This window comes from Schistocerca americana, chromosome 6, assembly GCF_021461395.2.
Source record: "Schistocerca americana isolate TAMUIC-IGC-003095 chromosome 6, iqSchAmer2.1, whole genome shotgun sequence".
In the NCBI taxonomy this organism is placed as follows: Eukaryota; Metazoa; Arthropoda; class Insecta; order Orthoptera; family Acrididae; genus Schistocerca; species Schistocerca americana.
Genome location: NC_060124.1, coordinates 347,087,948 through 347,100,034, shown reverse-complemented (window position 1 = coordinate 347,100,034; position 12,087 = coordinate 347,087,948). Strand labels below are relative to the sequence as shown.

Genomic DNA, 12,087 nt, shown 5'->3' with positions numbered 1-12,087 from the left:
GATTATAATAACCAAACAAATATAAAAACTGATCTATTTAGTATTTGGATCATTGTTTGCAATCACTGCTTCCCATTTTTCTGCCATTAACATCTTTTTCAGTTGGATTAAGTTTTGTATGTTTATCTTCCACTTTTGCTGCTGTATCTTCTGCTCACTTCCAGCACTCCTTATGTTAATATTTATTGTGATGGAAAATGGTGTGCTAATGTGGAGTTTATTACCTGGATCTCACAGTAGCATGAAGGAATATACTGTGTGTTATTACGAGAGCAATAGTAGTTTCACTATGGGTAGTTACTCTGGTGGGTTTATTTTTAGCTTGAAAGTATGCAGTAAGTCCATTAGTGTCATAGTTTTTTCTGTACTTTACCTGGTATCTGTGTTCAACTCCCCAATAACTATTTATTTTTGTAATTCTTGAACTGTACCACAGACTCTTTCAAGAATGTTTTTGTTTCACCATTTGATGATCAGTACAGGCCTAACACACAGCATGACTTCCCTGGAGTTTTTATTTCCAATACAGTAGTTCCAAAGCTCATTTCTTTAGCATATTTTGTGCTATTTTGGATAACTTTAGTTGATGCCTAGCTAAAGAAAACGCCAGCCCCACCACCTTTATGCAATGTTCTGCAAAAACTGGCTACATTTGAGTAATTTTTCAAGTTGTAGACCTCCATTAGATTTTCTTTTAGCCCATGTTCAGTGACTACTAGAATTTTTGACTTGTATTCTTGCGATATTACCTCTGATTCATCGTTTACATACTGTACATTCAGGTGAAGTATTTACAATATAATTATACTAGATCTTCGTTTCGTCATAGGCTTTGTGTTTGCAAACAATAGTGGTATTGTCTGCATATCAACCTATTTTATACCTAAAAGAACAGCATTCAATATCATTACCAAAAATAAGAGAGTGTAGTGGCCCCATTACAACCTTGCGGTGCATCCTTTTTAATGATAATTGTTTCAGATGTACGATATGGGCAGTGTAATTTTGCAGATTATGTTGAGGGTGCTAGGAGTGGGTCTTAAGGTATTCCATCTATTCCACCACTCCCAGCAGCCCCTGCAGAAAGTGTCAAGTTACATGGTGCATGTAATATACAGGGTGAGTCACTTAACATTACCGCTGGATATATTTCGTAAACCACATCAAATACTGACAAATCGATTCCACAGACTGAACGTGAGGAGAGGGGCTAGTGTAATTGGTTAATACAAACCATAAAAAAAATGCACAGAAGTATGTTTTTTAACACAAACCTACGTTTTTTTAAATGGAACCCTGTTAGTTTTGTTAGCACATCTGAACACATAAACGAATACGTAATCAGTGCCATTTGTTGCATTGTAAAATGTTAATTACATCCGGAGATATTGTAACCTAAAGTTACCACAAACTAACTCTCCACCTGAATGAATTGCCACTGCCATACTATGTTCGAGAGCAGAGTTGCCCACCCGGTGTTGAGCACAAAATGCTCTATTTGAATGGCTTCCTCACAAACTGTTCCATCTACACCCTTGTCCCCAAAACCAAATTCTATGAATTATGTAGATTGGAGTAGTCTTTACAACACTTCCTTCAATCTTCATCCTTGACACAATCTACAATAGACCAAGCCGCACAGTCTTCTTGATCTCTGCTCCAAGATGCTCACTTCACTCATCCTGCTCTCACACCCTCAACATGCAGTCTGCATCTACATTTTTTCTGTTTCTCCCTACCAAACAATTCCTCCCATGTGGACAGCTCCCATTGCTTACAGCCAGAATGAGTTCACTGATGCAACATCTGCTGTTTCTCCCTGCCAGATGTCAGCCAGTCTGCCATATCTATCCTTCCCACTCCCTGTGGCTTTTCTCCCATCACCCAGTCCATCTGACACAACTCATACCTCAAGTGAGCTGCAGTGCCAGCACAGTGTAATTAATCAGGACAGTGTTTCTGTACAGGTGTGTGTGTGTGTGTGTGTGTGACAGAGAGAGAGAGAGAGAGAGAGAGAGAGAGAGAGAGTTTGGTGAGTTGTTGCTTCTACTCCTTAAGTTATTTACTCATTTCTTTTGATAAATTAGGATTTGAAGATCTAAAGCCTAAGAGTTAATAGTTTTTCCTGAGCTGAATGCAGAGGCAAACTGTGCTTTTTTGATCTCTTTGATGAGTATAGATTTATTTTGTCTGTCTAAACGTCAAATGAAACACACAGTTTTTAAGATCGTACAACGAATCACCATCAAGGAAATAATTTTTTTTGACTGAAGGTACCTGGGGAATAATTGTATATCGGTAGTTGAAGGCCTCGAGTCTCTCTTAAGTCTTGAGGAGCTGCATGTTGAAAGACAGCATTTGCCAGAAGGAGAAACCCTCTACTTCCATCCTCAGTCAGTTGAAGCACTCTCAGTAAGTGATTGTATCCTTAATGTATTATGTATTAATCAAAAATGGAAAATTCAGGATGGAATGTAACAGTATTATGAAAAGGAAAGTTGCTACCCACCATATAGCGGAGATGCTGAGTCACAGATAGACACAACGAAAAGACCGTCACAAATGAGTTTTTGGCCAACAAAGCCTTTTTTAAAAAACAGATAACAGACACACACTCATGCAAATGCAACTCACACACACATGGCTGCAGTCTCTGGCACGTAAAGCAACACACACACACTGTGGCTTCAGCTGCCAGCGACTGCAGTTGTGTGTATGGGTTGCATTTGCATTTGTGCATGTGTGTGGTCTATTTTTTAACCAAGGCCTTGTTGGCCATAAGCTTATTTGTGACAGTCTTTTTGCTGGGTCTATCTCGGACACAGCATCTCCGCTATATGATGAGCAGCAACTTTGCTTTTCAAAACTGTGTTATGTATTGTTTTGCATCTATCTTTGGAGACTTATTTTTTGTGTTATCATCATCAACAATCTTAATTTTTGTCTTATGTTTAAAAGAGTAGCTTAATATGATGTTAGACCAAAGTCATTAATTACAAGGAGAATGTTAAGTCCAGGTATGCATACAGCATAAGGAATTCAGTTTGGGTTTGAAAAAAATTAGAAATGACAGTTTCAAAGTACAAAAATAATTTATTAAGATTGAGATACTAGCCTACCTTGGAGCAACACCTGCATGAGAACTCTATGTATAAAATTATAACATTGGCCCTGTTAGTATATTTCACACAAATTCTTCCTTTTGGCATCAATTCAACTGTTCACATGAGTACATGGTTTTCTAAACTATTGAACTAAAATATCGAAAGTCCTTAACAATGTGAAATAGTGAAGTAATGCACCACTAGTTCCTAAAATTGAGCAACTGCCGCAGATTGGTGCTTGCCAAACTTATTTTTTGGGCTAGCCATCCCCTGATAGACATAGAAGAGGATTAGAGATGATACATGTAAATAAGAAAGAAAAGAAACTGGACCTGCTTGAAGAACTTGAAATAGCAATCTGTGGGGTTAAGTATGATAATGCACTTAATATATTAACTGATGAGAATGGTAATGCCTTCTCCAATAATATTTTTAGATCCTTTTTGAGATTGGCATTAGTGGAATAAATGTGAATGATTTTGCGTAGATAACCATTGATAGGATGTCTCTCCATTTTCTTTGTAACATATTTGGAATCTGTGGAATGGCTGATGACTTAGTACAGTCTGTCAGAGCCGTACACATTTATGAACTAGTGGTGCATGGAGAGGGAGCCGATATGGCCAGATCTTACCACTTTACGGAAGGAATGCTTCGGTAAGTGAGTGGTAGTATGAATAAGTGGAGGAGAGAATCTGGTGTTACCATTTTTAAAGTAAGACGAGGACTTCATGTCCAAATAACTTTATTTGCTTTAATATTTTGACCATGTGTGCTTTTGAAATACATGTTTCTGTGTGGCTAACTTAGACAGCCGTACGGGGAATTCATAGCTGAGGATTACTCTCCTAATATTAATGGTTATATTTTAAAATATTTATGTTTCTCTAAATTGCTTAAGACAAATGCTGGGATGGTTTCTTGGAAAAGCACACCAATTATTTCCTTCCTTACCATCCTTCAGCCTGAGCTTGTGTTTTGTCTCTTAATGATGCTTTTGTCAGTCAATTAAAAAAAAACTAATCTTCCTTCCTTCCACTGAAAACAGTTATGCTTTACGAGGACTCACAAACTCATGATATGGGCATAATATATACTTATCTCAAAATATGAAAAAGTTTCCACTGCCACTTATGGAGACATTTTTAGTTTCACATGGCAAGTTAAAAATGGTGCAACCTGACACTTTTTTGTTCACAAGAAGTTTTGCCATTTCCAGCAGATAGCTTTGCTATATAAACCTGTATATAAAGTGTAGAATAGTTCTACCAACAGTATGCTAAGTATGTTGTTTTTTAAACATTATAATATTACATTGCAGCAAGAAAAGTCTTGAAAATCTTTAAGCATAGCACATAGTAAATCATGTGTGTATTGTGACTTATGGTTTTGTTAGTTTATGTAATCTGCTGGAAGAGCTTTATTGAAGACTTAGTGGCCCCAGAAGAGGTGCAATTACTTCCATCATGCAATTTAATGTTGTTCCATCAAATAGATTGAATAATAATAATAATAATTTTATTGTCATTCGGCCATTACAGCAATAGACAACGTCATATACATACTAAAATACAATTAATAGTTTGAAAGAAACAACAGGTTTGTTGTTAACATTATAGTATTATATTACAGTTGATAAATTCTCTTATATCATAGAATGGGTGGAGGACTAGCCAGTCATGAATTGTTTGTTTGAATAATTGTTCAGGTAATTCTTGAACAGATTGAGGAAGATTATTAAATAATTTGTACCCCATGATTTCGTAGCTGTTGAGTGACTTTGACAATCTGTGGTAAGGAATATAGATGCACCTATTCCTTCTTGTATTGTGGCTATGTACATTTTCTCTGGTTTTTGTTTCTGGTAATTTCTTCTTCATATAAATTAGAACATAGTGTATGTACAAGTTTATAACAGTCATGATTTTCTGTTCACAGAACAATGGTTTACAGTGTGCCTTATATGCAGAACCAGTAATTATCCTAATAGCTTTTTTTTGCAGTATTAATATGTCATGTACACAGCTAGAGTTCTCCCACAAAATAATTCCATATGTTATTATGCTTTGAAAGAATGAAAAATAGGATGTTCTAACATATTTTTCAGGAACACAAGCCATAAGTTGCCTTAACAGGTAAATAACTCTTGACAATTTACCACTAATATCTTGTACATGTTGACCCCAAGATAATTTATCATCAATGTATACCCCCAAAAATTTGACATAACTTGGATCATCTGACAGACGCTTGTCTCTAAGACTACAGACCATCTGCTGTGTTTTGTTTTTATTCAGCAGGAATCCATTTGCCTTGAACCAATAGGATGCTTGGTCAATTGTCTTTGCTGCAGATGTTTTAAGGCTATTGAAATCATCACTAGCATGAAGAAATGTTGTATCATCTGCATACAACACAGTGGTGGACTTGATAAATGATGACAGATCATTTATCATTATCAGGAACAAAAAGGGGCCCAGCACAGATCCCTGCGGAACACCTACCTTGACTTGTTCTATACTCGACATTTCTCTCCCTACACAAACAACTTGCTTATGATTCTGAAGATTGACACCTAAAAATCAGTGTATTTTGCTCATACTGTGTTTTTTTGCTCATCTTGTAAAATATTTCTGGGAGAGATAAGGTATGATTTCCTGGAGATGATCGCATGTATAAACTGTCTCACTATGAAACAACAGCTATGATAGTAAATACTTGGGAATTTTTGTCATATTTATGTTTGTAAAATACAAGGAGATCTTAGAGAATGCTTATGTTTCTAAATACAAGGAGATCTTAGAGCATATTGTGACTTACCAACTAATACTGTTTCTTGAAGCAAAGAAGTCTATTAGTTGCATCCATCGTGGCTTAGGAGATATCATACTACTATTGATAAACCATGAGAGAGCAAACAATATAACCAGTAGGTAATGTCCTTGGATACCTACATGAATAGAGCTTCTGAGGATGATTCATATCTGTTTACTATTCGTCCTTCATAAAAATTTCCATAGCTATTAGATTGCCCACATCGTGTCTGACTATTTGAGCAAGAGCACAAAGTCTCTTGAATGTCTGTTTCAGATGAAATCATGTTTTCAATAGCAATTAATAATGTTTTACCAATAGTGCAAAGCCCTGTTGAGTAAAATGTTTAATATTTACACTTTTCAGAATGTTTTGTCATCTTATAATAGATCTCCATCCAATAACCACAGCTCATGAGCTGATGATTGACACATTGGAGGAATGGGCCAAGCAGTGTGCTTTCAAGTTCTCATCAGAGAAAAATGCAAACCATTCTATGGAATTTTCAGTACATCTTAACTGTGGATGAAGATTGCTACTCTCATTGTTTAAAATACAGGGAGGTATATGACCATAATTTTTGATGAAAGATCAACATTATTACAACACACGAGGCATCTCAGAGCTAAAGACCACCGTGCACTCAACTTCTTGATTACTCTCAGCTACAAACCATGGATAGCAACTGAGTGTATGTGATAATATTCTTCAAAGGTTAAGCTTATCCATTACGGATATTTTAGAACCCGTGACTGTTAATTGAATGTAGATACATAAAACTGTAAACAGTCCCTTTTTTTGTAGTAGTTATTTGTTACTCCATGAACCGGTTTCTGAACCTTTTCAGGTTCATCTTGAGATGGTTTTCTGGATGTTGCATCACCATTACTAGCAGAAGACATATAGATATGACATAGGCCTACTTTACTCAGAGACGTGTTTGTTTTTGTTTGTGTGTATTAAAGTCAGTGTATGGGCAAATACTGTAATTAGACTTGCATTAACAAAATAAAATAAATAAACGAATGAATCAGTACAAGAACAAAATTCAAGTAATCTGATGTCGTATTTCTATTTGTATGTTAACATATAATGCATTCAATTTATGAGCAAATACTTGAATGAAGATTGGTATGAACATGAATGCCCAGGAATAAAACAATACAGAGTTATAGTATTTGCAATGAGATCCAGCTGTTTGTATGACCATGAACTTTATATTTAAATTTAAAACAATAACATAACTTCAAATGAATTGCTGACTTATTTCTGTTCTTACATTAACATGATCTGGAATATTAGTAAGGGTAGGTTCTATTTATTTTAGCTAAAGATAATATGTGTGAAAGTTATACTATTTTAATGAACTACGGCTGTTTATATGACCGTGACCTTTAAATTTAAAACAAGAACAAAATTTCAAATGAACTGCTGACGTATTTCTGTTCCTGCATTAATATGATCTGGAATACTAGTAAAGGCAGATTCTGTTTATTTCAGCTATAGGTAATATGTATACAAGTGCTGATTTATGTTAACAGTAGAGGGCTTCACCATTTAGAAATATAGTACAGGTTTTATTCTGTGGTAGGATATTTCATTTCATTTCATTTTTCATTTCATTTTATTATCTTCCTGTATATCATTTACATGATGTAGGAATTGTCACAAAAAACCAGGGGCTCAGCATTCATTTGCTGAGTACGGGCTTGGCGACCCCGGGGTCCTGAGCTGGGGACTGGTCAGCGCCGCCAGTCTCCTGTCACCGTAACCCCCGGACATGCTTCAGCGACCACCGCATGGCGCGGCGGTGGAATGTTGTGTGCTGCGGGGAATGGTAATCTTGGCTTGACCACCTGGATTGCGAGGAAGGTAAACCTCTATAAAAACCCCTCAATCTTACGGTGTGCTGCGCGCCTATAAGATGCATGGCTGTTGGGGTGGAACAGTCGCAAGCGGGCAACCTCTGGGGCACCTGCCGCGCCCCAGTTGTATAAGGCTTACCTAGGCACGCGGGGCTCTGTCTAGGTGGACTTCTAGTTCCTAGCTGCTCGTGGGACCGAGATGGAACCCTTGAACTTTTATTCTTCTCCTGCCAGCAGAAGGGGTGGACCACTGGTGGGTTCTAACACCAAATCCAACAAGAGGGCTCATGTAGCCAGTCCTCCTGATTCAGGTAGTAGTAACAGAACGCATGCTGCTTCACAGAATGTGTTTTTCATAATTAAAAGAAAAAATGGGAGTTTTGAAAAAGTTTCGCCATTTTATATACAGAAGGGCTTAGAAGGTATTGCTGGCACATTAAAATCTGTAAAGCGCTTGCGAAATGGCACCTTGTTGGTTGAAACATCTAGCTTCCAGCAAGTCCAGAACCTTCAGAAGGCACAATTTCTTGTGGAGTTTGCGATAGAGACTGAATTTCACAACACCTTGAACTACAGCAAGGGTGTTGTGACTTGCAGAGATCTCGTTGACATTCCCCAAGACGAGCTGAAGGCTTAATGGTCCCGGGAAGGAATTGTCGACGTGCAACACATTATGAAACGGGTGGATGGTGCTCTCATAAAGACTGACTCATTTATCCTTACATTTAACACCACCAAATTGCCAGAGCATGTGAAGGCAGGTTTCCTACGTCTCAGTGTACGGCCTTATTACCCCAACCCCATGCGGTGTTTTAAATGCCAACACTTTGGACACACTACTCTCGGCTGTAGAGGGGAAGCCACTTGTGGGAATTGTGGTAAAGCCGCCCATGAGGGAGTTGGTTGCTCCTCTCCTCCCAAGTGTGTCAACTGCTCTGGGGATCACCCTGTGTGGAGTAGGGAATGCAGAGTTTTCCTTGAGGAACAGAAGACCCAGGAACTAAAAACTACAAAACGCATCCGGTATGGTGAGGCGAAGAAAATCTACAAGTCCATGCAGCCGCCCACGTTCGCTGCTTCCTTTTCTTCCGTTCTCAAACAACCAGTCTTGAAAACCTATGCCGCTACACAAACGGAGGTTGCTACTGTCAGCACTAGCACCTGCGCTTGTCAATGTACGTGTGCTGCTGCCATTCCTGTGAAACCTGCTGCTCCCCCCCGGCCTTCTGACCAGGCCGTGGTAGCTGACATCATGGAACTTCCTGCCCCATCCCGGGTCCAGTCTTGTGCACTGCCCAGCGCTGCTACACCCCCTACTGCTTCTGAGGTTTTGGCTCCAATGCCACCTCAGGCCAAAACATCGAAGCCAAAGACAAAGGTGAAGACTCGCCCACTAAAGGAGACTGCAGTTATACAGTCTCCTGATTTGGATGTCATTCTCTCTGACGTCTCTCTCGACTCCTCTTCTGAGGCGATGGAGGTTGATGTCAGACTGGGGCAATCATCTCGCCCCAAAACTGAGCCTCCACCTGTTGTGGGCTCTCCTCCCCAACAGAAAGTGAGAATGAAGGTACTCCCACCCCGATAGATGGCTCCCATTATACTGTGGAACATGAATGGATTGCGGGCACATGTGGAGGAACTGAACCTCCTAGCACGGCAACGCCCCCTGTGCTTGTGTTTACAGGAAACGCATTTAAAACCATCTGATGCTCCTGTACTAAGGGGCTATACGTTATATCGCAAAGATGACCTGACTGGAGAAAGGGCCAAAGGCGGAGTCGGTGTGTTTGTCAATAATGACCACCATTCCTCTGCTCTCCCCCTGGATACTGACCTGCAAGCAGTTGCAGTTGAAATTCATTCACCTTGGAGGCTTACCGTTTGCTCCCTTTATTTACCCCCTCTGGATGCAATAACCTTAGACGCTCTCACAGATCTTATCGACCAACTCCCCCGCCCACTTCTCCTCCTGGGAGACTTCAATACCCATCATGTCCTGTGGGGCTCCACTTCTCTTTGCGCTCGAGGTCAAATTTTGGAAAGCCTCCTAACATCTCAAGTGTTGTGCATCCTCAACACAGGTACTCCGACTCATTTCTCTACTGCTACAGGGTCATTCTCAGCCATTGACCTATCTTTCTGCTCTCCAACCCTCACCGACTCTGTTCACTGGGAGATCATTGACGACCTTCATTCCAGCGATCACTTCCCTATCCGCATTCATCTCCTGGATGGTGTATTGCTGGAGCAGCGGCCACCATCGTGGATGATTGGCAGGGCTAACTGGCCACTGTTCACTCGGTTGGCTGTCTTTGACCGCCAGAATAACATACAGGAATGGGTGGATCACATCATGCTTGTGGTCCATCATGCTGCTGACCTGTCCATACCACAGTCTTCTGGCACTCTTAAGCGGCGCCTTGTGCCTTGGTGGACAGAAGATTGCCGGTCAGCCATCCGGGACAGGCGTGCGGCTCTTCGCCGATTTAAATGCCGCCCAACAGCGGTCAATCTTACCACCTTTCGAATAGCGAGAGCCAGGGCACGCCGTGTCATTAAAGAGAGCAAGAAAAGGTCATGGCAGGAGTTCCTGGACTCCATCTACCGTTCCACTTGTTCCACAAGAGTATGGGAAGCCATCCGGAGGATTTCCAGTAAACATAGCCGTTTACCAATAGCTGCTGTCCTGAACCAGGGATGCCACCAAACGACACCCAGAGCCATTGCTCAGATGCTGGCAGAGCATTTTGCACAAAGTACTGCCACTGCAAATCAGGATCCAGCGTTCCGTCGCTACCGTGCGACTGTCGAAAGAGCGAGCTTGGACTTTCGGCCGAACAGTTCTGAGGCCTACAATTCCCCTTTCTCCATGTGGGAACTTGAATCGGCACTTACTGAGACTTCTGACACTGCACCAGGTTACGACCGCATCCGGTACTCCATGCTTCGACATCTGCCAGCGGCGTCAAAGGAAATCCTCCTCGAATGTTTTAATCTCATATGGCAGACAGGAGTGTTCCCCACCTCGTGGAGGGAGGCAATTCTCATCCCTCTCCTCAAACCAGGAAAGGACCGCACATGTCCCGGTAGTTATCATAGTATCGCCTTGACAAGCTGTGTCGGAAAGACCCTGGAACGGATGGTTAACCGGCATCTGGTCTGGCTGTTAGAGACCAGACAGCTCCTTAGCCGCTTTCAGTGTGGATTCCGAAAATATCGCTCCACGGTCGACAACCTGACCCTCCTAGAGGCGGCTATTCAGCAGGCTTTTCTCCGTCAGTATCACTGTATCGGTATCTTCTTTGATATGTATTCTTGCACAAATGCATCAACGGGGCTTTCGTGGCCACCTCCTGATTTTCATTCGGTCTTTCCTGTCTCAGCAGTTTTTTCAGACCCGCGTTGTCTGATCGCTTTGAGCAAGAGAACGGTGTCCCCCAGGGCAGTGTTTTAAGCGTTACCCTCTTTGCCATAGCCATCAACAGTATAACGTCTACGGTGAGGAGTCCAGTACAGTGCTCCTTATTTGTGGACGACTTTGCTGTTTTCTGTTCCTCCTCCAGTGTTGCAACCGTGAGCCGTCAGTTGCAGCTAACAGTGCGGCGGTTAGAGGAGTGGGCTGCGAAGACGGGTTTTCAGTTTTCTGCCGATAAGTGTGTTTGTGTTCATTTTAATTGTTCTCGTCATCTTTTTACTTTGCCTGCCTTCCATATGGGGGATACTGTCCTACATTTTAGAGACACAGTGCGGTTTCTGGGCCTGATTTTTGACTCCAGGTTGTCATGGCTGCCACACCTACGTGACTTGAAAGCCAGAACGCTGAAGGCACTGAACATCGTCAAGTGCCTCAGCCACAGATCTTGGGGCGCAGACAGGGCATGTCTCCTTCAGTTTTATGGAGCTTTTTTGTGTTCACGGCTGGACTATGGGTGCACAGTATATGGATCAGCGAGGCCATCTTATTTGCAGATCCTTGACGCTGTTCACCATGCTGGGATCCGACTGGCCACAGGTGCTTATCGGACCAGTCCCGTACCCAGCCTCTGTGCTGAGTCTGGCGAACCGCCACTTACCATCCGGCAGCAGCTCCTGCTGGTGCGCCAGGCTTGTAAGTTTCTTGCAGCTCCCAGATCGCCCGCTCACCATCTTGTTTCCCATCCACCTCTGGACCGCCTTTTTTCCCGCCGTCCCCGGGCTACATTGCCGTTTGGGATCCGTGTGCAACGTGTACTAGTGTCCCTTGGTGTGGAGTCTGTACAACCCCAAATCCAAGGTTTTAACCGCCTGCCACCCTGGTTACT

General features: G+C 41.5%; 1 protein-coding gene across 1 annotated transcript in view; it reads left to right on the top strand.

Annotated features, from left to right (window-relative positions):
- LOC124619839 (protein phosphatase 1 regulatory subunit 42-like) overlaps window positions 1-12,087 on the top strand; it is a 102,423-nt gene that overhangs the window by 15,611 nt on the left and 74,725 nt on the right. Inside the window, exon 3 of the mRNA XM_047146447.1 lies at window positions 2,274-2,412. Within this exon, the coding sequence (XP_047002403.1) occupies window positions 2,274-2,412 (139 nt within the window). The remainder of the gene's footprint in view (window positions 1-2,273; window positions 2,413-12,087) is intronic.